Source organism: Furipterus horrens, unplaced genomic scaffold, assembly GCF_987537825.1.
Source record: "Furipterus horrens unplaced genomic scaffold, mFurHor1.1.pri manual_scaffold_6, whole genome shotgun sequence".
NCBI classification, from domain to species: Eukaryota; Metazoa; Chordata; class Mammalia; order Chiroptera; family Furipteridae; genus Furipterus; species Furipterus horrens.
The window spans coordinates 192,523,182-192,550,754 of NW_028327176.1; the positions used below are offsets into that span (position 1 = coordinate 192,523,182).

At 57.9% G+C, this 27,573-nt stretch overlaps 1 protein-coding gene across 2 annotated transcripts in view; it reads right to left on the reverse strand.

Annotated features, from left to right (window-relative positions):
• The window catches only part of RPS6KA2 (ribosomal protein S6 kinase A2), a 149,495-nt gene that overhangs the window by 66,424 nt on the left and 55,498 nt on the right, over positions 1 to 27,573 (reverse strand). The window contains exon 1 of one of the 2 annotated variants that reach the window (XM_090280076.1): positions 12,188 to 12,394. The exons of the other annotated variant lie outside the window; for it this stretch is intronic. Within the exon in view, the coding sequence (XP_090136202.1) occupies positions 12,188 to 12,286 (99 nt within the window). The 5' untranslated portion in view covers positions 12,287 to 12,394. Of the gene's footprint in view, positions 1 to 12,187; positions 12,395 to 27,573 lie in introns of those variants that run through there. 2 annotated transcript variants of the gene reach the window in all.

Sequence of the window (27,573 nt, forward strand, 5' to 3'; positions counted from 1 at the left end):
ACAGAGGGAACAGAAAGGCCAAACGCTGACTGGCAAAGTGACAATAATAACATAAGGAGCAGCTCTATCCTTACCGACCCCCCGGAAATGTTCCCGAGGAGGAGGCAGCTCCCATTCCGAGTTCTCAGCCCTAAGCAACACGATTTTAAAAGACACGCGTGCGAACGCCCACCCGCTGCAGACAGCGCTGGCGTTGAGGGGTGACTGGACAAATGATCTAAGAAGAATCAAAGTCCGTGTTGGGAAGTTTCGGGGTTCATGTAAATGGGAACCTCACAGCTCACTAATGAAAGTAAGAAAAGACGTCTCGCTTTCTTGCAAGGCTTCCCCCCCAACACAGGTTTGCTTGTGTGACCCACTTGGGGTTTTGCTGTGAGCTTGTGGAAAACTCAAAAAAAAAAAAGGAAGCGAGAACCAGAGGCGAATAAAGGCACGAACCCCACGTTTAGTATTGTCTGGAGTGGCCCAGGGGCTCCTGGTGGGGGTGCTCGCGATCCCGGCCCGCTAACTCAGCTGGTGGTTAAAGAGCAGACTCGCAGGGAGGGAGGGGGTCAGCCAGGTGGGGTCCCCTGGGCCCTCAGCAGGTCAGCCAGTCCCTAGGGGCCCACACCACCTCCTGTGCAAGGCGGGTTTGTACAAGTGCTTCCGTGACAGGCCGCGTGGGGATGGAACGGAAACACGGGGAGCGCTGCGTGCGCGGACTCGTCACGCACGCGTCTACAGCCGAGCTCGGTCCCCTGGACTGGGGATGAGGAGGCCGCAGGCCCGCCCCGCCCCTCGCTCCCACACACGTGGCCCCGCACAGGTGCCTCCCCAAACGTCCCGGCTCCTCCCCGACTCAGGCCTCCCCACTCGGGAGACCCGTCCACTTCCCTCCCGCCTCTCAGAAAACCAGCTCCATTACTTTTCTCCTAACGTTCCGGCCTGAGAGGAGCTGAAACTTGCAACCAAGTCACGAAGTCACCTGCCTTTGGGTCCTGGCTCCTAAAGCCCGTGGCCAGGGGACACTTGTCCACTATACCCATGAGGGCTTCCGCCCTCTGAAACCTTCCTTCCTTCCAAAGGCCTGCGCTCTCACTGTGGGTCACGGAGAGCAGATTCCTGCTGTGGGCTGTGCCTGGCACGTGACATGAAAGCTTCCAGCACCCACGGTGGCTTTGGGAACATCACTCTCGTCTCTTTAATTAGATTATAAGCTCCTTCAAGGTAACTCTGGGACATAGAGCCTAAAAATGAGATGAACACAGGGCCCTAAAGTCCTGGTTGGAACTGAAATCGCTTATTAAGGCTTAGTCCAATTTGAATATGATACTTCTATTTAAGTTTTAAACTACCATGCGTCTGTCTAAGCACTTGGAGCTGATGTGACAGGATCGCTGAAAACCACCCCCAGCCTCCGGCTCTCACTGCAGGAGGGCCGTGGGGGCGGCACCGCAGATAGAAACGCCCGCGGGGACGCGCACACGCCCATCTGAGGGCTCAGCTGAGATGCATTAGAACAAAAACAGCCCGCAAACTTTACAGAAAAGAGCAAGCCCGAAGACGGCGTTCCGTGGTACTAAGACCTGAAATGAAAACGTGATGAATGGCTGAGCTATAAGGGGCTTCTCTGCTCAAGGGAATTCAGCCGCAGACACAGAGCCACCGCCTAGCGTCCTAACGGCCCAGGCAGGGTCCGAGCCGGGACTCGCTCTCCGTTAAAGCCAGGCCAGCCCTGGGACCCCCACAGTGGGAGGCGGGGGCACCACACAGCAGATTCCTCGCAAACAAGACAGCGAACAAAGTATGAGCCGACTCCAGCCATTGGGGCTCGGCTTCTGGGACCCACAGACCTGAGCGCTCACAGGAGTTGGCTCCTTGGAAACACGCCCACCTGTTCACTGTCGGGGAGCCGAGCCAGAGACCCCCGGCCTTGCTCCTTCCTCGCTTTATCCCATCAGAGAGGCGGCGGACACCGGTTTAGCTCTGCACAGGTCTGTCCTGAACGCAGCGGCCTGCGGGGGGTCTGGAGGTCCGAGGGGGGCTGCAGGGCGTGTCAGGGCAACGGCACGTCACGGCGGAACGACACGGTGAAAAGTCAGGAGGGGCTCCGGCGTCTCGCGGCGGACATAACAGCCGACTCCTGTCTGGATCTGAAAGGCGCTGGGGAAAAAGTCCCCGGGGGCCACGCGGGTAAGGCGACGCCTTGGCAGCTGGTGAAGGCTGCTCTCCCCGGAGCCGCGCAGGACGCTCCCTCCCCCATGCTCCAGTTCTCGTCCTGCAGGGACGACCCCAGTCCTGTCGCCTCTGCCGGGGCCCCTGCGGAGGTGGGGCCCTCCTCTTGGGGTTGATTCCATCTTTCCCACGGCTGATACACACTCACACCCAAAGTCCCACTTATCCCAGATCGGAGCAACCAGGAAGGTACGAACGGCTTCTGAAAACAGAACTTCGATGAAAGAGAAACATGAACTAAACTGCGTAAGGCTGGGGATTTATTGACTCTGAACTCCACTTCCGGAGGAGCTCGCAGGGCTGGTCCCAGCTGGAGCCGGGCTGCACGGACCCCGGACAACTGCCGGGCAGGCCGGAGCTGGGGGCGTTGGTGCCCCCGCTGTGGGACGCGTGGGTGGAGGTGCTGATGACGGGAAGCGGTGACTCAGGTCCTCCCGTGGGAATAAGCACGTGTCTAAGTTGGCAGTTTTCAAACTGGGGTTCCCGGGGAGCCTGGAGTCCTGTGGCCTGCCCACGGGGTGGAGGAGCGCCCACAGGGGGGCTGAGGCCCTTCCAGCCCACGCCGGCACTCACGGGGGCGGCTCTTCTTCCAAACGCGCCGCACGCAGTGCGGTTCCACACAGGACGCTGGACAACGGGGCCCCGGCGTAGGAGGGGGTGTTAAAACCTTGACTGAATTTGCCTCAGGGTTAGTACAGGAAGGACTGCCGGGCTGCGTGGCGGTTGAATCGTGGACGACCCGTGGTTCTTCTACGGGATGATACTGTCGTACCCACAGCGGCCGGCAGCAGTGTCTGATGTTCACACCGAGGACCTCGGAACGCCGAGACATCACGGAGTACAGTTTGCGTTACAAAAAGTGTAATTTTATTCAGAAATGTTTCAGTGCCACGTGTATTTCATGAACCTGTGATTACTTGAAAATGGGGGATTCACAAACTAGATAGTCAGGTGGTCAGAGGACAGCTTTCTGCATTTACAGCAGCAGAAAGAGAACTGACCCGCTTTGAATCATACCGCCTTGTTCTCACTTATATACTTTCCTAATCGTTCTCTCTCTTTCCTTTCTGCCTTTCTTTCTTTGTTTTATAGGTGAAAACCTGGCTTCCTGGGACGTAGACGCTGAACAGTGATTTGCTTTGGTGCCGGGATCACTCTCGTGACAAAGTGAAAGCCACAGCCGGGAGGGCTCTTTTTCTCGTTCTGACTTTTCTCCACGCCCATCTCCTCATGATGCCTCTTGCTACTCATTTGATACAATATCTTTTCCTGCCGAGGAGCGTGCTGGGAACGGCAACACCGAATCCCAAACATCACGTGACAGAGGCGTCCTGGGACGGTACGTGAGCACGCCACGCACTGCCACGATGAGCAGCGGAGCATTTACACAGCGCGGGGGAAGCGATCCTTCTTTTCACGCTCAGGCCGCCCAACCGCACCGCGGAGGTGCGTGCACACGGCTGTTTCTCCCGCGAGTGGCAGGGACCCGACTGGCACACGCAGTAGTGGCGAGGGATGGACAGGGGACGGAAGTGGGTTCCCCGAGTCCTGAAAGAGCTGGCTGCCCGGCACCTTCAGCAGAAGCAGAGGACACAGTTCAAAGGAGAGAGCGCAGAAGGGCTAAGGCAGTGAATGTCCTGCAGCTAGGTTACACGCTTCGTGATACCAGACACTTAAAATGTATTTAGTATGAAGTCGGTGGCCACGTCCAGGGCAGAAAGGGCTGCTTGCTCACAAGTCCTGCACGTTCCAGTTTTGTACGCTGTCTTACATAACAGATTCCTTCTCGTTAGTTACCGACACACGATCACCACAGGTAAGATAGTGCCGGCCAAAGTGTGGCCGCGGTCACCCAAAGAGGGAGCTAGACAGTCCTGGCTGTGGTCACAGAGGCGCTCTGAGCTGCGGCTGGCCTGAGGGGGGGACAGTGAAGGCGGGCGTGGGCTGAATGTGGGCCAGGCAAGGGAGGACTCATGGGGCAGGCGGCCGAGGGAGCGTCCCCAGACGGACGAGCTGGGCGGGAGATGAACAGTGACGGCAGACGGTCTGTCTCATAGGCGGGGAGCGGGGCCCCGCTTGGCGAGCTCCGGCTGGGTGGGAGGCAGTGGTGCCAGGAAGGACACAGGGTGCTGTGATCATTCCCGTGATGACCTGGGGAGGTGTCCGTCACCGTGAAGTGGGTACTCGGTCAGAGCAGGGAAGGTGTCCTGAGCGCCTCCCTCTTCTCCCTAACCGCAGCCTGTCCACTTTAACACATCGCTCTCGTCCTCACGCCAGTCGTTGGGGTGCTGTCCTCACTGACCGCAGCCACACGGGGTGTCGCAGAAAACAGTGAGACGTGCGGGAGGAGGTTTCAGACAGAGGCCCGTGGATTCAGGGCTGCGTGGGCACACGGAGCAGGTCCCGGAGCCCTCGGACCACCAGCCCGGCGTGTCCTGCAGGCGGCAGGGCTCGCTCCCCTCTCTGCAGGGGGGGCCCCACAGAGTCTCCACAGAGGCGCACGTCGGCAGCCACGCACTCTCCCTGTGCAGACGCCTGGAAGCGCAGAGGTCCTCTGCCGCCCTGCGGTGCTCAGGAGGAAGGCCGTCAGCAGATCAGCCCTCTTCCCGCCGCCCCTGTCCTGCCCCGAGAGTGACTGCAGACTAGGCAGGAGGCAAGGCCCCAGTGCGCCCTGAAACGAGCGCCCTTTCTGCTGTGGCTGCCCAGCTCTCTCTCCTGACTGTGCCTTCCCGGCCGACCAGAGTCCCTTGGCAAGCACAGGACACCAGCGTGTACTACGGCCGTGTGGGTGGGGGCCTCCCGCACCAGGGTCCCTCCAGCGTGGCACCGGTAGGCGGCGGCTGCGTGCACAGCCGTGTGAACGGCCACCTCATGGGTATTGTGGGGCCTGCGCCCCCCCAGGCACCCCCAACCTCTGCAGGCCATCCCCGACCCCACACAGCCCCCGGGGGGCCCCTCAGGCCCAGGGTCTCCTCACACTACACAGCAAGGGGCCTTCCTGTTTCCCCCTCCTGACAAAGACACTGGGCGCTACACTCAGGCTGTGAAAGAGCATTTGGAGGTCAGTGTCCTACCCAGCCTTAGTGCTACCAAGTTTGCAATTAAGGGCCCAGTGACAACACCGGGGTCCGAACGAGCAACTTCTACCGTAACTGTTCCAGAACAGTCTTTCCAAGGAGCCCCCTCCCTCCTTTCCCCCCACACATTCGGCTGCACCCCTTAACGAGTAAGTGCCGGCAGCCCCGGGCCTTGGGCAGGACAGCGGGGCCAGGACGCCTCCCTGTGAAGACCGTCACAGCTCACGCTGACCACACACACGCAGCAGAGCAGGTCCCCGCCTCGCGCTTGGGCTCGCGCCCACCGACACCCCGAGACAACGTGCCAGACGAGCCGCTGCGGGGGGCCTGTCTTTCTTGGCCTGTCCGTCTTAGTTAGACCCTCTTTTGTTCCGGCGGCTGGAGGGGGCGTGCAGGCCAGGAGCCCACATGCTCATCCCCCGACGCAGTTCTCCAACCCTTACTAGTCTCACGCAGGAGAGCAGAACGGCCGGAAGGAAAGAACTCTTTTCCGTAGAAAGCCAGGCAGGTCATTGCTGCGGGTCCCCACCCTCTCCCCGCTCCGAGCTGCAGGCTGAATCGGGCAGCAGGAGCGTCACTGCTTCTGACAGCGGCGATTCCCATGAGTCGTGTTTAAAATGACAGCCATGTAGATTAAACCCTCCCTCTTGGCAACCTCAACAGAGCTACAGCCTCGGCAAAGCTGCCCGGGGCTGATGAAACTGACGCGGAGCACGTGCGCCCAGAAGGTGCCGGGGAGGACGCCGGCCTCAGAGGAAGGCCCTTCTCTGTCAAGGAGCACAAAGCCCCTGCAAGAGGGCCGACCGCCACCCACGTGTGTGACCTCACAGAGGCCAGGAGCACACTCCTCCCGACAAGGCACGTGCCACTTGGCAGGCGTTCAGTGACTTGGGGTTAGCATTGTGACATGGTGACCCCATGTCGTAGGGACTCACAGGGATGAAGGGGCCTGGCATGACCCATGGCAGGACAGGGAGGGCGAGGGGCCGGGACAAGCGGTGGCCAGCAAGTGGAGCCTTTGCCGGGGTCCGGAGCAGGGTGTCAGGGGACAGGAACACTGTCTGCAGGGACGGGGCCTTTGCCAACCCGAGCTCTGGAGGAGGAGCGGCTGCTGTGCCTGTGGCCGGAATCACGCGGGGCTCTGGTCAGCGTGTCCTGAATGGCCCTTAGCAGGACTCACAGAACACACGCCAACTGCTGATAATCACAACTGCTCTGCCGTTTGCTAAAGACGCGAGGAAGACTTTATTCAGGGACCCTGCGGTGGGGTCGTGCGTAGGGGAGAGGGACCGAGCCCAGCTCCCAGGTGATGGGGAGGCTGAACTGATGGCCAAGGGGAGAGGGCGGAGGCGGGGCGGGCGGTGGAAGGAAGCGCACTCAGGGCACGGGCGGTAGCTCCGCACTGACCCGCAGGCTCTCCCTGAAGGCAGGCTGGGGCCTCAGGCATCCCTGGGGAGCGGTGGGAGGACGCAGGAGATCAGCTACTGAAGGTGACCAAGGACCGAGGGTGGGCGTCCTCCCTAAGTCACCTCGGCGGGGCTCTTGCTCAAACTGGGCGGTGCAGGCCCCCCCCCCCCCCCCGGGCCCACAGGGAAGCTGGGCTGAGAAGAGGGGCGAGGGGGTGCGGAGCAGCGTCTGGTGCAGGGTCTTTGTCAGCGCACGGCGGTGGTCCCAAACTGTGGCCCCTGCAGGCCCCACCGCAGCCTGAGGGCCCCGCGCACTCGCCTGACACGGCTGCAGACCCCGTACGGTGGACCGGACTGTGCGCTGATTTGTTTGTGTCTGACCCGTGGGCTTGGTTAAGTCACAGGGAGCTTAACAGGCTAGCTGTTGATCGTTCCCACCTGACTTTAATTTCGTAGCTGTTACCCCTGTCAGTACGTCAACACACACCGAATGCCGGGGAAGAAACGCGACACAGCGCAGTCCCGCGGCGTCAGGAGGAAGAGCCCAGCGTTCCTGCCGGGCCGGCTGTGCGCACAGAACCTGCGGAAAGACGAGGTGCTGGTCGCCACGCCACCCACCGTGAGCCCATCCTCAGTCCCCCCGCACTTCAGAGGAGCCCTTTCCTCTAGAGACCGTGTGCGCTGGGCGGTCCCCACGTCACACTGACACGCCTTCTCCTCTTCTGCTCACGTGCCACGTCTCTGTCCCCAACCCCTCCCACCTCAGGGAGCTCAGACTCCTGTCTCCTACCCCCTTAGGAACTGGTCACGGCTAAGCAACGGTTTCCCCGGCGTGCAGGACACAGAGTGACACCCTGGGTAACCAGCGAGTCAGAGCCTGTGGACAGACAGTGCGTGTCCACCCAGGGACCCGCCCCCTCGGCCCCCTCTTCTGACCGCAGGAGAAATGCTCTCCGACCGTCTTGCTGCCTCGAGCGCGTGGTAGAAAACAGTGGGCACCTGGGGTTATCACAGGGATGGGGGCGGGGTGAGGAGAGGAGGAGAGGTGAGATCTCAGCATTTTGGGGTCTTTTCACATATTTTTGAGTAAGCCACGATACTTTGGGAAGTTTTCTTGGATGTAAAAAAAGCGTATAATGAAATTAGCAGATACGGCATCCCACAGAAACCACGGCCACAAATAAGAAACTAGGTTTAGCGACTTTAAAATAGAATGAAGCATAAATAAGCAAAGTAAGCATTCACTAAACGGACCACTCGCTGCGCTGCCCTCGGACTTTCTGCTGCCGTTGTCCGGAAGCCCAATAAAAGCCAGGCTGCCAAAGAATTTCTTTGGGTGCATTTCTTGAAAGTACCTGAAATTGATTTTAATTAAATATGGGTTTCCTGGAAAGCACCCAACAGCTAGAAGAAGAGCTTACCTACCCAGCACCAAGAACACGCCGGAATGTTCTACTTTCCAGGAAGCTACGAGTCCCTTAACCTGACGTTCCTAGGTCACCACAGTTCTCTCCAAGAGGGGCACACGGTTAAAACGTGTTCAACAGTGCGCCTGGATGAGGCTTGGTAACTGACGGCCCCGAGACATCAGGGAGAGCTGACAGGAGGTGTGGGACTTCTTAACGCCAGCACTGCTGACGATCCACAGGACCTGTGTCCTGCACGGCAGGCTCGCATTTACGTGTCCGCAGCACGTGCTGGGCGGTCAGTTCACTGGGGGCAGGGCCAGTCCTTCCACCCCAGTCACTGGGCCCAATGCCCATGGCACGTGCTGAATAGGCTTCGAGTGTGTAACCACTGTGCAAAAAATAAACAAAATTCTTCTTCCACTAACAGTTTACCACTATCCATATCCCAGTTAGAATCTTGCATGTTGTTTTTCTTACTTGTCCCCATTGTCCTTCAGTAAAAATGTCAAAAACGGGTCCAACAGAGTAATCAAAGCCCCCTGGCCTGGGTAACCCCAAAGTCAGTGACATAGCTCGGAGTATTGATCCCTTAAGGAAATCGGTAGATAAATCTAACCCTGAGTAACTCATACCACTTCTCATTAACTTAAGGCCTGTAAACCTTTCCTAGCCACCCCCCTCCTCTGTCCCAGCCCCCCGTCAGGCTTTGGGGGTGGCATGCCCGGCCTTTGGTGGCTCTCCAGAGATTGAAGGTAGAGTAGCGGGGAGCTCTTCCCCAAGCTCTGCTAACTGGTGACATTGGCGATGGGCACTTCCCGTCCTAGAAACGCCTTAGCTCGTGGCACCGGGGCAAGGGCACGTGCATTGGGGACGCGTCCACGGGTCAGAGCAGCTGACACACGGGGATGCGCAGGATGAGGAAGAGGAGCGCTGCCATCCCAGGAGCCGTTACCAACACCCACAGCCCACAGCCTGGACTACCAGCATTTTCACCACCCTGCTCTATGTCAAGTCTTTACCTGCAGCAGCTCATAGTGACAGTAACCCTGGGGGACAGATCTGTGACCGTCCCCACTCACACTGAAACAGTCAGGCTTCGTGAAAGGCAGGACTGAGAACCGGGTCCCGGGGCACCTGGTGGAGGCCCGGTCCACCTGGAGCGTTCTCACTCCCAGAAAAGGCTCTCTAGAACAATTTTAGGTCATGGAACACATTCCAAGATGCCCCATAGAGTGCTTTCCTTTTAAAAATTAAAGTGGCCCTCTTTCCTGCCTTACCTACTCGATGGTAAACTCCAATACCCACACACCAAACGTCTAAAATCAGTAACAGACAGCTCTTACACGAAGAACGTCCTTCAAAACACTTAGGAGCAGGAGCATAAGCAAGTCATGTGCTTCCCTAGGCCCCACTTCTGGTCTGTAAAACGGGCTGAAAAGGAGCTGGGGCTGCGGGTCCCGGGCCACATCGCCAGGGCCCTGAAATCAGGGCCTTCTTGCGGGGGAGGGTCTGGCAGGCACCGAGCCTGACGCCTGCCCGGGGCGTGCGCACAGGCGGCCACGCAAGGTATCCATCCGGCCGCTCTCTAGAAAGCCCGCGACCTCACGGGCCAGATGCCGCAGGCCGCCCTGCCGGCGGGTGCCGTGCTGACGCACTGCGCAGAGGCCGAAGCTGCCGCCCGTAAGCTGCTCCCAGGTCCGGCCAAGCAGCCTGGCTCCGCTGCCGGTGAGGCCGCCGAGCGTCGGGCCGTAGGTGTGAAGTGTGAAGCCGCGAGGTCTCTCCCCGAGAGCCTTTGTAACGAAGATGGTGTTTTAAACTTAGAGAAACGACTGTTACTTTTCCTGTTTGAGTCACTAATTTTGAGTTTCAAAAAACAAAATTTTCCAGTTTCCATGCATATTTTAAAGTATAAATTTCACAGAGACCATAAAAAACCACGTTTACAAACTGTGTTATCTTTTTCATTAGCACAAACAAAAATGTACGCAACCAAGTGTCCTCTTTCTCCGCCTCACACTCCTGACAGCCCTCCCTCCTAAATCTTACATTTTCTGATGAGCAGCTCTTCGCTCACAGCCGTGAACGTACAAACAAAGGGTCAGGCTTCTCCGGAAAAAGATGGGGAGGCAGCTGGGCGGGAACGTGACACTGACCGGACCAAAGCCGCCGAGGAGATGCCCCACCAGGCGGAGGCCCCATGGGGCCGGGACTTCTGGGTCCTGCTCGTCTACAGCGACGGGGCCCTGGAAAGGGCTGCACACAGCGTAGGTCCTCCACAGACACCTGCACAGGGGGCGGGTCGGTGAGCTCCCCGCAGGGCCCCGCTTCCCAGGGCTGTGCCCCAGCAGCAGAATGAGAGGCGCGGGGCACGGTGCTGCTCACGGAGCCGGCGGGCGCAGGGGCGCAGGCGCCGCTCACCACGAGGTCTCCTCTCCGGCTCCCAGCACGGGCGCGGCGCGGGGGGCTGCTCCCTGACTGCTCGCCCACGGGCCCCGCTTCTCTCTGGACGGTTAGACCGTCTGCCCCTCGGATAGTTTATTAATGGCTTTTAGAAATGCAATGTTCGCCCTGAAGAAACTTCACTTCTGCCCCTCCCACCCTTGGTTCCATTCCATTCTGCTCCCAGGCGCTGGCCAGGCCTGTTCTCTCCGCTGGATCGTGACACCCAGGCGCACCTGCCTGCTGTAGGGTTGCTGACCCCGCGGTCTGCCCAGCATCCCCCTCCGGAGCCGGCTCCCAGGTGCACCTCCCCTCGGAAAGCACAATACATGGAAGGGGTGGTGTAATCAACTTGGTATCCTGATGAATAAAGACTTATCAGGGGTCAAGGCAAATGCTGTTTGGAGTTTCTGTTTCTGTTAGCTTTAGCCTTTTAAAGTGCCGAAGCCCCAGGAAAATGACTCATATCCAAGAACTAGTGTCTAATGTTTACCGGCTGAGGCTGAAAGCAAGCCCTCCTCCATTGTTTGATTAATAAGTTGTATTTGTTTGAGACAATGGTTTACTGTCGGATACCAGCCACAGCGATCCTTTCCAACGCTTTACGGTCTGACTTAGAGATACCAGAACGGGAACTTTTAAACCAGCAATTCCCTGTTGCGTTCCTGTCTGTTGCCGGGCTTTGCCAGTTGTCACGGAACCCATGCTGTGTCTAATATCATGGCAGCTTGAACAAAGGACCGAGATGAAAAATGGGACATTGTTCCCACTGACTTGACTCCATGAGAGACAGACAAGCCACAGCCTCTGTCGGTGCCGGCCTGGTGGCAAAGGCGAGTGCCATGTCCGAGGAAACCTCCACCTGAGTCGTCCCCCCCCCCCGCCCCACCCCCACCCCTACCCCACCCCGCCCCCAACACAATGGCTCTTTTTCACCGGAACACACTTCACCATTCTGTCATCTGTAGATCAGACTCAGCAATGCCCTTTGGCCACTGGGATGAGAAGAGTAAGATTTGGTTGCTGGAATGAAAAGCCCGTCAGAGAACCGTCCACGGACGGCTTTGGAAACGCGAAGAGGACAAGCCGAGGGACGGAGGAAAGGGCGTGATCTCCAGGGCCATCTGGGTTGCGGGACGAATCCGTGTCCCCGGGAGCGGCGGGGATATTGCATCAGCGCCAGGCAGCCTGGCCGCACCGTATCCGTTCTTTGGGGCTAATTCTGCCCCGATGCAAACACGCGGACGACTCGCAGGCACCTTACGGGAGGGCAGGCAGCACTTGCGCGCCCTGGGCGCCTGCGAGACGAGCCCATCAGACGCGGCAGAGGGCAGGGCTGGGAGGGCCCGTGCCTGGGACTCCGCGGTGCCCCGGGGCCGCCAGCCGTGCGCACCCACAGCGCGCAGGTGACTGACTACCCGCACCCTGCCCCGATCGCGGAACAAAATTACTTCGCAGTTCACTGGGGGCTGAGTTTCCTTAGTGCCCGCTGACGACCGAGGGCCAGTCCCGCTACTCCTCCGTCCCAACAGGAAAACCGGACCCGCCCTCAAACAACCTGAGCTCCCTGACAGGCGCCTGTCCGCGGGCACCGCGCCCGGGACTCGCCGGGAGCCTGCGCACGCCGGGGCGGGGCACTCACCTCGAGCCGACTTAGGCTGGAGCTCTTGGAGCGCGATTTCCTGCGCAGGTACACCGAGAAGAACCTGCGCACGGTGAACTTTCTCCTGCTCAGCTCCATCGCCCCGCGCCCAGCCGCCGGCTGCCGCAGGGCTGCAGGGCGCGCATCCCCGGCGCATCCCCGGCGCCGAGGTCAGGTCCGAGGGTGGGCGCGCGCGGCCGGCGAGCCCGGCGGGGTGGCCATCCGCGCGGGGCGCAGGCAGCGGGCACAAAGGGCAGGCCGATCCGGCCCCACCGGCCCGGCCCCAGCGACCCCTCCTCCTCCTCCTCCTCCTCCTCCGGCTGGAAGGACCAGGCAGCCCCTCCCGCCCCCACTGCCTCCAATCAACGCCGGCTGCCCCGGGGCTCCCTCCTCTGTCTCCCTTCCCGAGAAGATGAGCCCCAAGCAACCCCGCCCTTCAGGCCCCGCCCCTGCTACTACCGCCAATCAGCGCCCGCCGCCACGCCCAGCCACACCCATCTCCTTGGGCTCCTCCACTCCCACCAATCAGCGTCCGGCAGCCCAACCTCCCCCGGCGCTCACTCCGTCTCCTCCGCCCTCCCTCCCTAGCAGTGTGCGCTCAGTGTAGCCCCGCCCTCGCCCCACCCACCGCTCCTTCCTCGCCAATCAGCGCCCGCCGTGGAGCGTGCCTAATGAGCCCCGCGGAGCCACTGGGCTCCCCTGCGCTGGGCTGGCGGTGCGTCCCGGCAGCTGACCGTCGCCGGGTGTCTGTTCTGTTCCGTTCGCCTGCTGGGGTTTTTCTAGCTTAAGGGGTGTCATCCTGTTTTCTTCCCTTAGAGCACACATCTGTACGCTTTGTATAATGCTCTGCTGTGCCGGATAAAATTTGTCGGTCAGAAACACTTCTAGAAAATGGACCAGAACCCAGGGCGGGGGCGCGGGGGGTGCGTGAACTCCGCACCCCGCCCAGGCCCGGCCCCAGGACTCCCTCTCCTCCCCGGCCCGGGAGCCCAGACCCAGGGTCCGCCCGCCACTCCCCGGTGGTGAAAGGGCCCCCACGTGGTCGGGGACAGGGCAGCGGCTCCCAGCCGCCCTTGGCAGTGGCTGGAGAACAAAGACCCATCCGTCCTCTCTGACCTCCAGCTCCATATATAGAAAATCATCCGAACCCACGGGGCTGCGCAGAGCGCGTGCCGGGGCAGGGCTGTCTGAGGCCAGCTGCTGATTGTAGGGCTGCCAGGAATTTGCCTTAAAGGGAAGCGTACTTTTTTTTTTTTTTTCCTCTACAAATGCTCGCTGGAGGGCTGTAGGCAGTTCCAGATCTGTGAGCAGGGATCTGTGCACCCCATCTTGCTTTATTCTCGTGCAATGTCCACGTGTTGAGTTTATATTTGAGACAGGGTCCCATTAACATACTGCCAGAGCCCCGGAAAAGTCCCAAGGCAGCTAGGCCCTGCAGACTGAAAATCCACGAGTCACGCCATTGCCTGGGCAGAATCGAGAGTTGCATTAATACTTGTGATAGGCCGTCTGTGCTAAAGTGAGTCAGGAGGGCGGATGGCAAGTTCATGCTGCCTCCAGCCCCAGGTGAGGTCAGGCAGCTCTCACGGTTAAATGGATGCTGCCTGCTCCCGTGGCAAGCCTAGAGAACTTGGTGTTAGGATGGAGCTGCCACTGCCGTGCGTGGTGAACTTGAGCTCGCTGGCATGTTTTGTGTTCCCATTGAGAATCTCTAAGGTGGAAATGTGCCATTCAAAACTGGTTCCTGCTTCCCTGAGGCTCTGCTGGAGGGCGGTTATTCCCCCTCCGGGAATCAGCTTCTTACCTGCTTCCATCATCCCCGCCGGCACCACTCTGGTGCCCTGGCTCCAAGCAAACGCAAAGATGGGTGGGGGCTACATTGTGTTGCTCTGGCAAAGAAAGCAGCAGACAGACACTGGTCACCAGCTCTGGGATGAGGGAAGGGCCACCCACCCAGCTTCTCTGGGAACAGCTGGTACAGCTACCTGGGCAGAGGCAGGAGGACGGTGGGCCCACTGTCAGCTCAGGGCCAACCCTTTGGGGGTGTGATGGGGCTGGAAAGGAAACAGCTTATGGGACATTCATGACTCCTCTAAATTTTAATGCAGCGAACTGTTCTGTCAAACTTGGAGATCTCAATATTAAAAAAAGCTTTTATATTTCAGTTCTGGAATCCACTGTGTTGCTAGGACAAATCTGTCCACCTTTGTCTTTGTCCTGGTAAAAACAGGTGTCTCCACATCCATAGCAACCATCCATCCACCACACTGTGTGGACCTACACAAGGAGACCCCCAAGACCACGGGGTCTGGGGTAGGTCTCAGGGCCCACTTTCGCCTGATCCAAATGCTGGAGAAGAACAGGTGAACTGCAGAAAGGCTGGGGCCAGAAGAACGGGTGGCTCGGAGAGAGACACAGAGCACACTGGCTCTCTCTGGTTATCGGGGGCGGGTTTCCCCCAGACCGAAGCACAGTACCTGTGGGGGTGGGTTCTGTGGCCACCTCTGCGCCTAGGAGGTTACCAGAGCAGCTAATGTGCATTCAGGTGGCTTTTCCCCCAGCAAGAAATGTTCACCTTTTAAGAAATGTTTCATAGACATCTACAGCGTTTCCAGCCCAAGACGCTTATATGAGAGAGGGGAACTCACTGGACACACAAAGGACAGGCTCAGGGACGCAGATACGCGGGGGTTTCACCCATGGCCACGCAAGGGGCTCCATTCCTCGTTCTTCCGGATGGAGGGGCCCCGGTCCTGCCATCCATGGGTACATGAGTAGACTGAGGTTTCCTGACACCAAAATGCCAGCTAAAACAAGGGGGTAGTATCCCCATCTTTTGAAAGCATGGCTGATCCAATAGTAACTGGGGGGAAATGAATTTAGGCCAAAAAATGAGGCTAAGACGGTATTCCCCGATGTTGCGTGCAGCAATTGTCTGGGAGCCTGTCAGTCCCTGGAACCTGGAGCCAAGGTTTCAACAGGGTCTGGGGAACAGGGGAACTGGACAAGGCCAGCTGGCAGGGTGGGAGGTGAGGCCAGAGCCCCCCGCGGAAGTCAGGACCCGCGCGGAGCAGGGGGATACCCCTGCCTCCACAGCAGGACAGGAGCTTCTTCCCTGTGAGCCCAGAGGGGCCGAGGGAGGGCCTCTCCCCCCTTCTCCCCCAGGTTTCTGCAGCTCATGTCGGCCAGTGTGAGGCTGAACCACTCTCCTGGGGCCACATGGAAACCACCTGGCCAAGTTCACATCTTAAAGGACCGCGACGGAGCACCCCAAGGACCAGGCAGAGGCAGCTGTGAGGCCTCTGAGACACGCCTTGAACTCGTCCAAAGCTCAAACGCAGAGAAATTCTCAGCGGCACAAGTCACAGGCATCAACTCCTAAACCCGCAGGGGAATGAGCTCCTGTGAGCAGGAGTCAGGAGACATAACAAACAGCAGAATCGACTTGTAAAGATGGCAGAGGCCGACCGTTTTATAGAAATAACATAAAATGTTTGTTTAATATATTTAAAAACCAAAAAGGGGGGGTTGGCAGCATTCCAAAGAAATGATAGATTATAAACCAATCAAGCAGATTTGTAAACGAAAGTAAGACTTTTAAAATTAAATGGTAAGTTTTAAATTAAAACTCACTAGATGGAATGAACAGCAGTTTAGACAGGGTCCAAGGAAGCGTTAATGAAGGAAAACGGATGGGATGCAAACCAAAGCATCACAAAGGCAGGAAGGAAGCGGTATGGAGGCCGGAGAGAGGGAGGTCCAGCCCACACCCGAGGCTCAGCGCGAGGGCCGACAGCAGTGGAGAGCCGTGGAGGGTTCCTCCAGCTCACTCATCCTCTCATTTAATCTTAAGAATAAAATAAGAATAAACCTGTACCTCAGTGAATCATATTAAATCTGCAGAACGCCAAAAGCAGAAACAAAAGCGACCAGGAGACAAGACAGATTATCTACGAACGACTGTCAGACGCCAGCTCACATCTCCCTGGAAGCCAAATAAGAAAACAGTTTCCACCTCCAATTCTCTTGCAAAGGATCTTTCAAGAGCGAGAGCAAAACAAAGACGCGTCTCGGTCAGCAGTCCAAGGGCACGGACTCCGGATGGAGACGTACAGGCAACGTGAAGTCTCCCTGGGACGCGTAAAGAGAAATGACAGTATTGCATACTCTGCGGACTTAAATCAAGTTAAAAGCTTGACTTTAAAAATAGCAAGTACAGAAGGAGGGTGAGCAGAGTCCCTGTCGTCTGACGCAGGAATTGCAACCCCTCTCACCCGCCGGCACCCGGAAACTAACTGCTGGGCCGCGCTGTCCCCGCACCCCCGTGCCAGTTCTCGGCCACGCTCTCCTGACCCCCAGAACCGGCCAGCCCCAGGGAGGTGCTCTGAAGGGAGCAGGAGTCCTCAGACGGGCGCGGAGACCTTCGCTCCCACTGGCCTGAGGAAGCTGTTTGGACAGGAATTGCCAGTTTTGGCAGCCCCTGCGCGCAGTGCCCGTGAGGGGTGCCTGGCACACGCACATCGAAGACACACTGAATGGGCAGACGGGGGTCGGGCCACCTCCCCGCTGGACAGAGGGCAGGACGAAGGCTGCATGGAAAGGCCAGCACCGCCTGCCCCTCGCCTCCCGGGAAATGGTACATCACCTGGGTTCACGGAGGAAACGAGTCAGTGACCCTAACTAACGCTTTTAGGTTTGCTAGGGACATAGGACATCTACTCTGTCCAAAAAAAGACGTTTATAGGGAACAGATGTGAGGTTCCCCGTGGGACATCCTGAAGCCCAGCGCTGGGTGCAGCCCGCACTTCCGAGCCAGTGTGTGTCCCGGCCCCGAGCCAGCGCTGCAGCCTGTGACAGCACCGCTTTGAGGTCCTAGGACCAGGCTTCCTTCCGGGACAGCGGGCTGGAGACTCTGGGGGAGGCTCAGGAAGCCCGAGACTCCGGTCCTGCCCCCAGTGCCAGGAGGCCAGCGCTGTGCGTGGCCGGCTCTCCCCGCCGTGGCCGGAGGGATCACGTGGAAGCTTCAGGCGCGAAAGCACATTGCGAAGGCATTTGAGCTTGGGAGTATTTAAAGTAATGGCTTAAAAATGTGAAAGACCGAAAAGAAGTTGAGGTCTGGGACGACTCCGTTTCCCTGAAGCAGGAACTGACGGCGCTGTGGTTTGCGTCCTCCGGAAGGGTACGCTGACAGGGCCTCTTCACTAAGTCATGCTGACTCACTAAGTTACCCTAACCTAGCATTGGCTATTTTTAACTAGCACCTTCATTTAACCAATTTCCTGTCATCCTTCAACGCTTCACTTAAGAGCCGTCTCCTCTGGGAAACTTCCCTACACACACGTGTGTGTGCACACACACATGCATGTATGCACAGACATGCACACGCAGTGTTCATGCACGCACACACACATGCGTTCACATAATGCAACAAGGCACCACAGACACGCACACAATTCACACATGTGCGCACACACGCACACAGCGCTCTGGGATGCACACACATGTTCACATGCGTGCGTGCGCACTAACAGACACCTTCTTGCACTCTTCCCGAGCACCCACGCTGTAAGCACACACCTCCGTCACACCCTTTGCAGTCACTGAACAGCTCATTTGCTGCCGTGTCCGTGATGGACAAAGAGCTGCCTGAGGCAGAAGCCGCGTCTCATGTGACAGGCAGGTCACTGGGCTGGGAGAGGCACAGCCATGTTTCCTGATCGAACTAATGAGTGAGCACATGTCTTCCTGCACCAGTGACTGTCAGGCGGGGCTCCTGTAGGGGTGTCATTGCCTGTCACTGTGCCCCGCTCACGTCCACGTCTGCATTGCCAGCCCCACGGCACTTGAGAGTGCGGGCCTCGTGGCCACATGCCTGCTGGGTGCCCCCACCCGAAGGTGCTGCGATCTGAATTCCCAGTGTGCATTTTGTCTGAGCGTCTCACCCTGCAATGGCCCTGCCCACCTCCTGCCCACCGGCCGTCTGACTCCAACGTGGGGGTCTGGCCAGGAGACATCTCTACCCTCCCCTCCTCACCCCCCACCCGGGCATCCCTTCTATCGCAGGTCCCGTGCGGTTCACCGGGCAACATCACGCAGGTCCAGCCTCCCCGTACGAGCTCCGGGCCCAGGTCTGCGCTCCCAGCTGATCCCCCCTTGGACCTTTTCCAGTGCAGTCAACACAGCACCCACGGGTTAGTGCCTGCACGCCGGTGGCCCTCGGCCTGCTGGCCACCAGGGCCACCTCAGACTCAGGCGGCCCCTCCGAACACCCACCGTGGTCGCCACCTGCCCTCCCGCTCATCTTTCGGGCTCTCTGCCCCGCCCCCATCTCTGGCTGCAGGCCTCCATCTTTAAGGTCAAACTCGAATAGGAGTTTTTATTTGTGTGTTTCCTTTTCCCAATCAAAGACAACTTTCTCCTACGAAACCCTTGGCACTTTGTAGCTATGACAGGGACGACCGTATTTTAACTTCTGGTTATTCTTCAGCCATCCTTCCGGTTAAAGCACATGCTCCCGAGGGACGGTTTTTACGTCGCCCATCCACGCAGCCTCCGCTTCCCAGACAGCGTCCTGCACGTGGCAGGTGCTCAGCGAGGCGTGACAGAACTGGACTGGCTTGTAGACACTGCGCTGGGCTGACGAGGAAAACTGTAGTGTTGGGGGGCTCCTCGCACCTCCCCAGGAGCTGTGGCATGGAGGGTGGGGGCCGCCGTCATTTTGAGGCGTGTACTCTGCACCCACCGGCGTGAACTCGCAGGACCGCGGGGCTGCTCCGAGCCAGTGCTGCTCCCTGACACAAGGCCCTCAGCCCGGACCTCAGAACGGGGCGTCAGGTCTCACGTTGACAGGCGGGAGGCCGCCGGTGGGGAGGGTAGGGAGGTGGCAGCCTTCCAGTTATGCTGTTGGAAACGTCCTTGCTGCCCTTAAAGGAACTGGGATCAGTGTGAACCCTGAGATCCGGGGTAACCCACGGAGGCGGTCGCCCACGAGAAGACGCCCTCAGCTTCCCACGGGTTTGCCTTGCTCAGCGTAGGCGCCGCTTACCCGACCCCCGGGCGGCTCAGCAAGGCCCTGCCCGCCTCCGTGGGGCTTCCGTTTGGGGGTCTGCACAGGACTCTCCCAGCGCCGCACTCTCCCATACAGACCTGGGAACAGTGCAGCGTCCCCTCTGCATCCGCAGGGAACTGGGACAAGGACGTGAGGGCGCTCTCGGCTGCTCCAGGGCACGGGGGCTGGGGAGAGGAGTCCACTGTCATCGTCCTCTCTTCCTGCCGTCACCTGAGGGTCCAGAAGTGGCTTCTCTTCCAGCGTGGGCCTGACATTCACTATAGCTTGCCTCAGACACAAAGTCCAATGGCTTCCTTTCCTTAATGCTGTGCGTGAAGGTAAACTGAGGCACACGGTGAGCCGGGGCCACACTCTGCAGGCTCAGGAGAGCTCCATTTGTTGGCTTCAAACTCACCCAATTCCTGCCCCGGCCATGTCCCCACCGAAATGCTACATGACTTCCACCGTCGGAGCCGTCTGCAGGGAGGCCTCCCGGGCCCCTGAACGAGACTGTGAGAGCCGGCTGCGTCTGGACAGCTTTCGGGACGTGGTGGGCGCGTTTCTGGGGCGTCTCGGGCTGGTCTGGATCTCTCCTTGGACAGGCCGCTTGTTTGTTCCAGCCGTTATTACAGCCCATGGGCATCTTCGTGCAGAGGTCCCTGTCTGCCGGGGCCACGTGAGACCCCCTCGTCCGGCTCCTCGTTCCAGGATGGCGGACACTGTCCACCAGAGAGTGTGGGTGCTTTGCTCGGGGTCCCGGTTCAGGTCAGAGCCAGACCTCGGGGCTTCACGGCGCGACTTTTTCCACTTCATCTCACGGTTGCATCTTAATCTTCCTTCCTTTCTTTTTTGGGTGAAAAGCAGAACAAATCTTCCCCTTCTAATTGGCCATCTGCGACCATTCGCACAACTCAGCAAGTACAGAGAAGTGTTACATCGTGTGGGCAGCGATTCAGAGATGTTTTTATCCGCTTACGCAATTATCCCCATGCACTGGGTTATGTAAGTGTACCTGAAGACCAGGTTACCGCATGCAGCGGAACCAGAGATGCGCAAGTGACTCACTTCTTACCTATTTCTAAAGTCTGCCAAGGACTTGCAGCATCTACTGGGCTACATCCTTACTCACTTAACATGTTAAGGGTGGTCGACAATCCTTCACCGAAAGACAAAGGAGACGCGAGGGAGCCACGAAAGTCGGCACCTCAGGAGGGGAGAGAACATTCCTTTGACGCCCTCTCCACTGTCACTGTGCAATATTGGTGACCGTGATCAGTTATGTCACCGATTACTCATCTTGCTTAGAATACATTTGGATGACAACGGCCCCTCTGCAGGATTCTTGCGACTACACGGGCCTGGCTGGTTAGTGACGACGATGACATCCACGCAGTGAGGTGTGGCTGACGGCAGGTCACACCATGTGCTGCTGGTGACTGTTTGAGACGTCATAGGGGTTTTCCCTGCATTTATTTGGAAAGTGATACTGCTCTCAGCTCTGGCCGGTGCGGCTCAGTGGGTTGGGTATTGTCCCACAACCTGAAAGGTCGCCGGCTTGACTCCCGGTCAGGGCACATGCCTGGATTGCAGGTTCTGTCCCCAGTCAGGGTGCGGACCGGAGGCAACTGATCAGTATCTCTCTCACATGGGTGTTTCTCTCCTTCTCCTTCCCTTCCCCTCTCTCTAAAATAAAAAAGATTAAAAATAGAGCTGTCTGTCACAAGTGGGCTATGCTGAGCAGGCCCCGAGAGCCGAAGCTGAGGACCACTGGGGGTCCCATCAGGCACGAACACCACGCTCTGCCTGCGACATTTTGTAGCCCATCCCTGTTTGAAGGCTCAGCGAGAGGTCAGCACCTGCGGGTCAAGGTCACTTGGAAATTAGGGGCTGCGGGTTCTTCATCTGACAGTCCTACTTAATAAAGCCATCTTTAGCCTGAGGATGAGCTTGGGAGCCCGGACAGACTCACCCACGGGCCGGGGGACAGCCGGTGACCAGCCATGTGGAGTTCTCAGTGCTCCGCACGCAGCTCTGGAGTGGCTGTGATGTCACCCAGGCGACTCTGACCTCCCCCATCATGGGGGCTTGCTCAGCTACTGATGTACCCCTGACCCTTCTGTGTCCCTCAACACCCACAGAGAGGACACCAGTGGGGAAGGCTGTGGTGGGACTTGTCCTTGGGGGGCCAGAGAGGACATACTCTGGCCTCCTGCGACCTAGGGAACAGGCTTGGTGTGCGTGTTCTCGCAGTGGAGGGAGCACCTGAGACGGAGAATTGGGGACAGCACCAACCAGGGGAGCAAATCCAGCCCCAGAGAGATCAGCTCGACTGCTCTGTTTCGCGTCACTGTGAGTGACCCATGTGTCAGCAGTGACGAGGCGCTCAGGGCCAAGAAGGGGACACGGCGGGAACATGCCTTGATCCCCCACCTCGCAGACCTGACTGACACCCGACCGAATAACTGGGCCACAGAACCAAGCCTTCCCAGCTCCCCCCTTGACCAGCATGTGAAGGACCGTCCCTTCCGGAATTCTGCCCATTGCCGCAGTAAGTGGGCCCCGGCCTTCACGTGACTCGTCCGTTCTCCCTTCCCGCCCCCACTGCCGGTGACAGGAAAGCAATTTAACTTCTCCAAGGCCTTTTGTGGCTCTTACATGGGGACCCAGGGTCATCAGCTGAGGAGGGACAGATGTCCCAAATGAAGCACTAATGAGGCAGGAAGAAAAACAAGTCAAAGGTGCCAAATATATTAAGACAGAAGGTCCCCACTTCCAATGCCAGCCTATTAATTAAAATTAAAATGACGCAGGGTCACTCATTAAGCCTTCAATTTAAACACAAGCTGACAACACTAATCACACAGGGGCCCTCCCCGGCTGTTCCCTGCGGCCTCGGCTCTTGGAGGGCTCCCGTGACGGTGGCTGCAGAGAGGGCAGGTGCCGTCCGCAGAAGGACCGCCACTCCACACCCAGGCCCGTCTGCAGGACGACAGAGTGACAGTTACCCACAGGGATGGGCTTGTTTCTCTTCCTTCCTGATCGTGAAAGGAACGTGTTTGCTTCCATTTTTCCTTTTCTTTCCCAAACGGGCTGGAAGCACACATGTGCATGTTATTAAAGGTCTACTGTGTGCGAGCATGGAAGTTACTCATTCCAGGGGCATGGATGTCAACAGGACGAGGGTGGTCCCGGGCGCTGGCCCCCGAAGGTGGCGGTGGGAGCGCGCTGGGGGGAGGGTCCACACCTGGGGTCCTCACGCTCCAGCCCCTCCAGCGCCAACCACGTGAGCAGGGACAGGCCTCCTGGACCACAGATCCTCGTAGGACAGTGTTGGAGGTCCGCCCTCACCTTACCGTGTGAATCAAAGGGACCAACGTTCAGAAACGGCTCCTGTAGAGGAGAAGGCACTAGCGAAGGGCAAAGCATTGGTACTCGCCATCAGAACTGAGGACATTGGGACTCGTTTTCCTTTCTTTACAGAACAATGGACAGTTGTTTTCATAAATCAGATGCCAACGCGCCATTTTTAAAGTAGCGAATCTTCCTTATGTAATCAGTACTATTATTTTGGCATATTTCCTTATATGTCGGCCTGTAGCTCATGCGGGGGTTGAGGGGTGGGGTGTGTGTGTGTGTGGTTGAGAGAGAGAGAGAGAGAGAGACTAGGAAACAAGTATGTGGGAACTACTGAGTATCACGCGCCAGGAATCACCCTCAGGGCACAGAGGGCGCAGTTCCTGCCTCCCGAGCACCAGCTCTATCTGGACACACACGGACACTCACACAGTTGGCAGTTCACGCACAGGCGGGCATTAGGGCGCAGACTCCGGGTGACAGGAGCGGGTGTCACAGCTGAACACCCATGGAACCGAGACTCGACCCCCCTACAGGCTGGAAGCCTGACTTCTCCGCTTACCGCTGGGTAACTACAGGCATTTCCACAAGCCTTCTGACGGTCACATCATGTCCTCCCATTGTGGGCAACATAATTTGCCCATTCCTCACTTATTTTAGAGTAAAAAAATAACACTGCAAGGAGTACTCTTGCACATAAATCATTCATTACTGTCTTATCGCGTCCTGAGACTACATTCGTACAAATTGGAATACTGCGTTAAAAAGTCACGATTTCGAGGTTAACAGTACATGTCACTTTCCAAAAGCTTGAATTAATTCATGCTCCCCCAGCGGAGTTAGGGCACATCGCTCCAATGCACGGTCCCCAAAAATCATTTACTAGTTTAAGTTGCATCTATTTGGTCATCAGTAGTGCTGGAAAATGTCTGGAGCCTCGTGGGCATTATTTTCCTGTTTCGTAAGTTATACCCACGTCTTTGGCCCATTTTGTTTCTGGAAGCATTTTGTTATTGTTTTCTAAGAGTTCTTTATATATGATGGAACTGTCCCTTTATCAAAGCTTAAGTATAGATATTTCCTCCTCTAGTTTCTTGTCATTTCATTTGTAAAATTAGACCTATAAACAGTTCTCACTATTTTATAAGTTAAATCAAACGATCTCCTTTGTGAAACATCTGATCTCCTTTGCAGGTGTGCTTAGCGAGTCCCTTCCCACTCTGAGATTCGTTAAACATTCAACTATAACTTCTTCCTTTCTTACATCTTGTTTATTTTTATTTAACTCTGACCCCTATGGCATCTTCTATGGGTGCAACATAAAGTGAGGGTCTTCTTTACGTGGTTTGTGGAATCAGCTGCATCTGCCCCATTTCTGACGCTTCCTTTATAACATACTAAGTGCCAAGGAGCTATTTCGTGGTGTTTCACTACCGTTCACACCTTGTCACACCGATTCTGAATTGTCCAGAGGGAAGCCTTGCTTTCTCCCTGACCTACTGGGGTGCGACGTAAGTCAGGGAAGAGAGGCTTTCTTTCTCCCCACATGGCTGTTCCTTTATCTCTCACTACTTGATATCTTAAAATAGAAATGCTCTTAGACTTGATAACATCACATTTCTTTTTTCTCTTAAGATTATCGTAGATATAGAATTTGCTGCCTCCCATGAATTTAATTCACTGGACCTCCAATTCTGGGCTGTTGTCCTTCTAGGACTTGCTGAGCTGTGGGCGGCAGGCTTTCTGGTCATTAATTTAGCTGCCAGCTGTCAGGCAAGGGGCCTGTTTGGTGCAGGTAAGAGAGGCGAGCACTGGGGGGATGGAGACTTCCCAGACCCCAAACTACAGGACCCCAGCCAGGCGTCTGTGTTCCGGGCTGTAAGAACGGGTCTGCCCGCCAGCCCACCCCTGGTTACAGCCATGTGTTTTCATACCTGGACGGGGTCACGCAGCGCTCCGAGGGCTGGTTACCTGCCAACCCCAGGCAGCTGGCACCAGCTCCAGGGCGTGGGAATGCAGAGAGAGCAGGACCAGGAAGTACCAATGGGAGGACTGGCTTCTTCCCCTCAGCACAGCAGGGGAGCAAGCGTTTCACCTGGAAGCAGCCCAGCCGGGGGCGGAGCCGCGTGCCTCCCGGGCTCTCGGTACTCAGTGCACACATGCAACCAAGTGAAAAAAAGAACTTAACACGTGACGTCACGTGTGTGCATGGAGTCAGGCACAGTGTCGGGGATCGTGGGAGTGGGGCAGCATCAACCTGGCTGTCTGGTTCGGCTTTCAAATCCAACATCTCGTGGTAACCCAGACCCCAGATTCACTGCAGCGGCCTCAGCGGGCCAGGCCCCAGTCCGTCCGGGTGCCACCCAGTCCCTCCGGAGGTGGCTGCGTTCGCAGACGGGGCGGGTGCAGAGGTGATTACAGTAGAACGAGGTCACCAGCGTGGGTCCCGATCCAGCAGGACTGGCATCCCTGTGGGCAGTGGAGATTGGGACCCACGGAGATGTCGGGGTGGCCGCACATCCAGGAGACCACGTGGAGGGGACCGTGGCGGCGGCCGTCTGCACGCCGTGGAAGGAGGGGGGCCTCAGAGGAACGGGACCTGCCCACTTGGCCCCACGGCCTCCTCGACGGGGACCCGGGCTGCGAGAGTCAGGAACCAGCCACGTGGACAACGGTCGGCCTCCGCACTCTCAGCGTGCAAGGACGAGATTCCACTCGTGCAGCTTCGCCCCACATGGAGGCTGGAGCGCAGTGAGTCCAGGCGGACGGGACTTACCGGGTGAGCGCGTCGTAAGGTGTGATAGTGCCTCATCGCTGCGGCGCACGCCTGACACTGATATACATTTGTATGTCAACGCCATTCTGAGGAGCACACGCCGGGGTCCCCGTGCCCCTCAGGCCACCCTCAGACCTCGCGCAGGACGTGGCTCAGCCTGCGTTCCCCTTCGTCTGGAGCGCACGCACCTGGCCAGCACCAGGGCCCCCGCTTGACTGAGTGACGGCCGTGACGGGCCACGCGACCCATCCCACTCAGCTCTTCTAGGCAAGAGGTTCGCTCCGCGGTCAGACCTGGAGGGCACCGCAGGGCCCAACACCAGGACGTGATCAGCAAAGAAAAGAAGTGGTGAAGAGCCCAGGAAAGTCACCACGCCTCTTCGTGACCACGGCCGATCAGCACTGACCCAAGCGGCCGCGCCGCATCCGGCAAATCGGTCTTCTATGAGGACGGGAGCCTGCCCTCCTGGCTGCTGTGCTCACGATTAGCGGCTGGAGGTTCCAACTGGCCGTCCACGGGCCGCTGACATCTGAGGCGTGAACCCTCCCTGCCTTCCGCGTCCCCGCACGCGCAGGAGAAACCCAGTGAGGCTTAACCTGTACCAGATCACAGACAAACACGCTACATGCAAACTGTCCCGTTACGAGGGTCCAGTCTGTGTGACGTTGGCAGGTGCTGGGGTTCCCTGAACCGTCACGTGCCCCCCACAGCTGGGTCGTGTCTGCCTGCCACGCCTGCAACGCGCTTCCAGACATGCAGCTACGGGAGTCCTCACCCAGCAAGGAAGAGGGCGCTGCCTGAATCCCACGGTTAGTAAACCTAAGCTGGAGGGCGAAATCTTTTTATGCCGACAACATAATGTTCATAATCATTAGATTTCTCTTAAATAATTCTTAAATGTCCCAAATCCTCATCCTCAGCTCTGTATCCCCCCAATTTGTTCACATATGTCGGAGCATGTCTCTCAGCCCCACCATCGGCCATGCCTGCACTGTGGGTTCACACCGGGATGTCCCACGTGACATTTTGTGGGTGTTAGTGTATCTCGCTGCACCGGCCCCAGCACCTGTCCCAGGCCACTGCTCTGGCCCTCGGGGCCCCGTTCACGCTGTCACGGCTGCTCTTCCCTACACACACCAGCCACGCTCCGCCCGGGCCTGCCGGGAGCAGTCAGGCACCCGGTCCCCTGTTTGCACAGAGGTCTTCGTTTGTTTTTTATTACAGCACTGAGCATGAAGCCACAGAAGTCTGTACCCGTGACCAGGAGGGGACCCATGGAACCTGCACGTCCCAGTCACGTACTGCTGGGTTCTGAATCCAGTAAAACACTTGCTGCCTAGCCCACTGCACGTGATTAATAAATGTGATGAGTGAATAAAAATAATTTTATAGAAACATTTCTCACCAAATTTGGTAAAGTCATCTGTGCTTGAAATAGCTGCTGTTTTTTCTTCTTTTTGACAGAGGAGCAGTGCCCTAGATCACGGGAACCTGGGAGTGTGGAAGTTTCCAGAATGCTGAGGACAGTCCTTTGTGTAGGGGACTCTCCAGGAAGGAAAATCCGTTCACAATTTCACATGAGTCTGTCCACGCTCTGCTCAGAAGAACCGGCAGAGTGGCACCCGCCGCAGCCTCGCAGGTATTGGCACAAACCCCAGGCCCGTGCACGGAGACGGGCCCACACGGCGCTCCCAGGGGCGGGGGGCGGGGGGGCCAGTCCGCAGTGTGGATCCACCCGCGGAGCACGCCCACGAGGTGCGCACTACTCAGAGCGCCCCCAGAGTGGTACCAAGAAGGCAAAGAATTAACTGAATCAAAGTCTGTTTACAAAACCCTTGGTGGCTGGCACGGAGCTTTTCCTGTGTGCCTGCACCCCACTTGCCCGGACCCCAACAAGGCCCCACGCAGAACCGGAGGGCAAAGGCAAGTCACACTGAGAACCGGGTTTCTCCCGGGAAGCCTTGGAGCCAGCTTAGCCCTCACTTAGAACGAGGCCGGAGACGGGACCGAGGCGCTGAGGCTGCCCGGCGGCCGGAGGCGGAGCCCTGACCCAAACCCAGAGTCCCTGCCACAGAACTTGTCCCGAACCTCGATCGGGGGCGGGACCTGGCTGTGCTGTCCCCACGTCCCGAGAAGGGAGCTGAGTGAGGGAGAGGGCAGCGGCCCCCCGCGGAGGCCGGAGCCGGTCAGAGCGGAGCCCACGGCGCC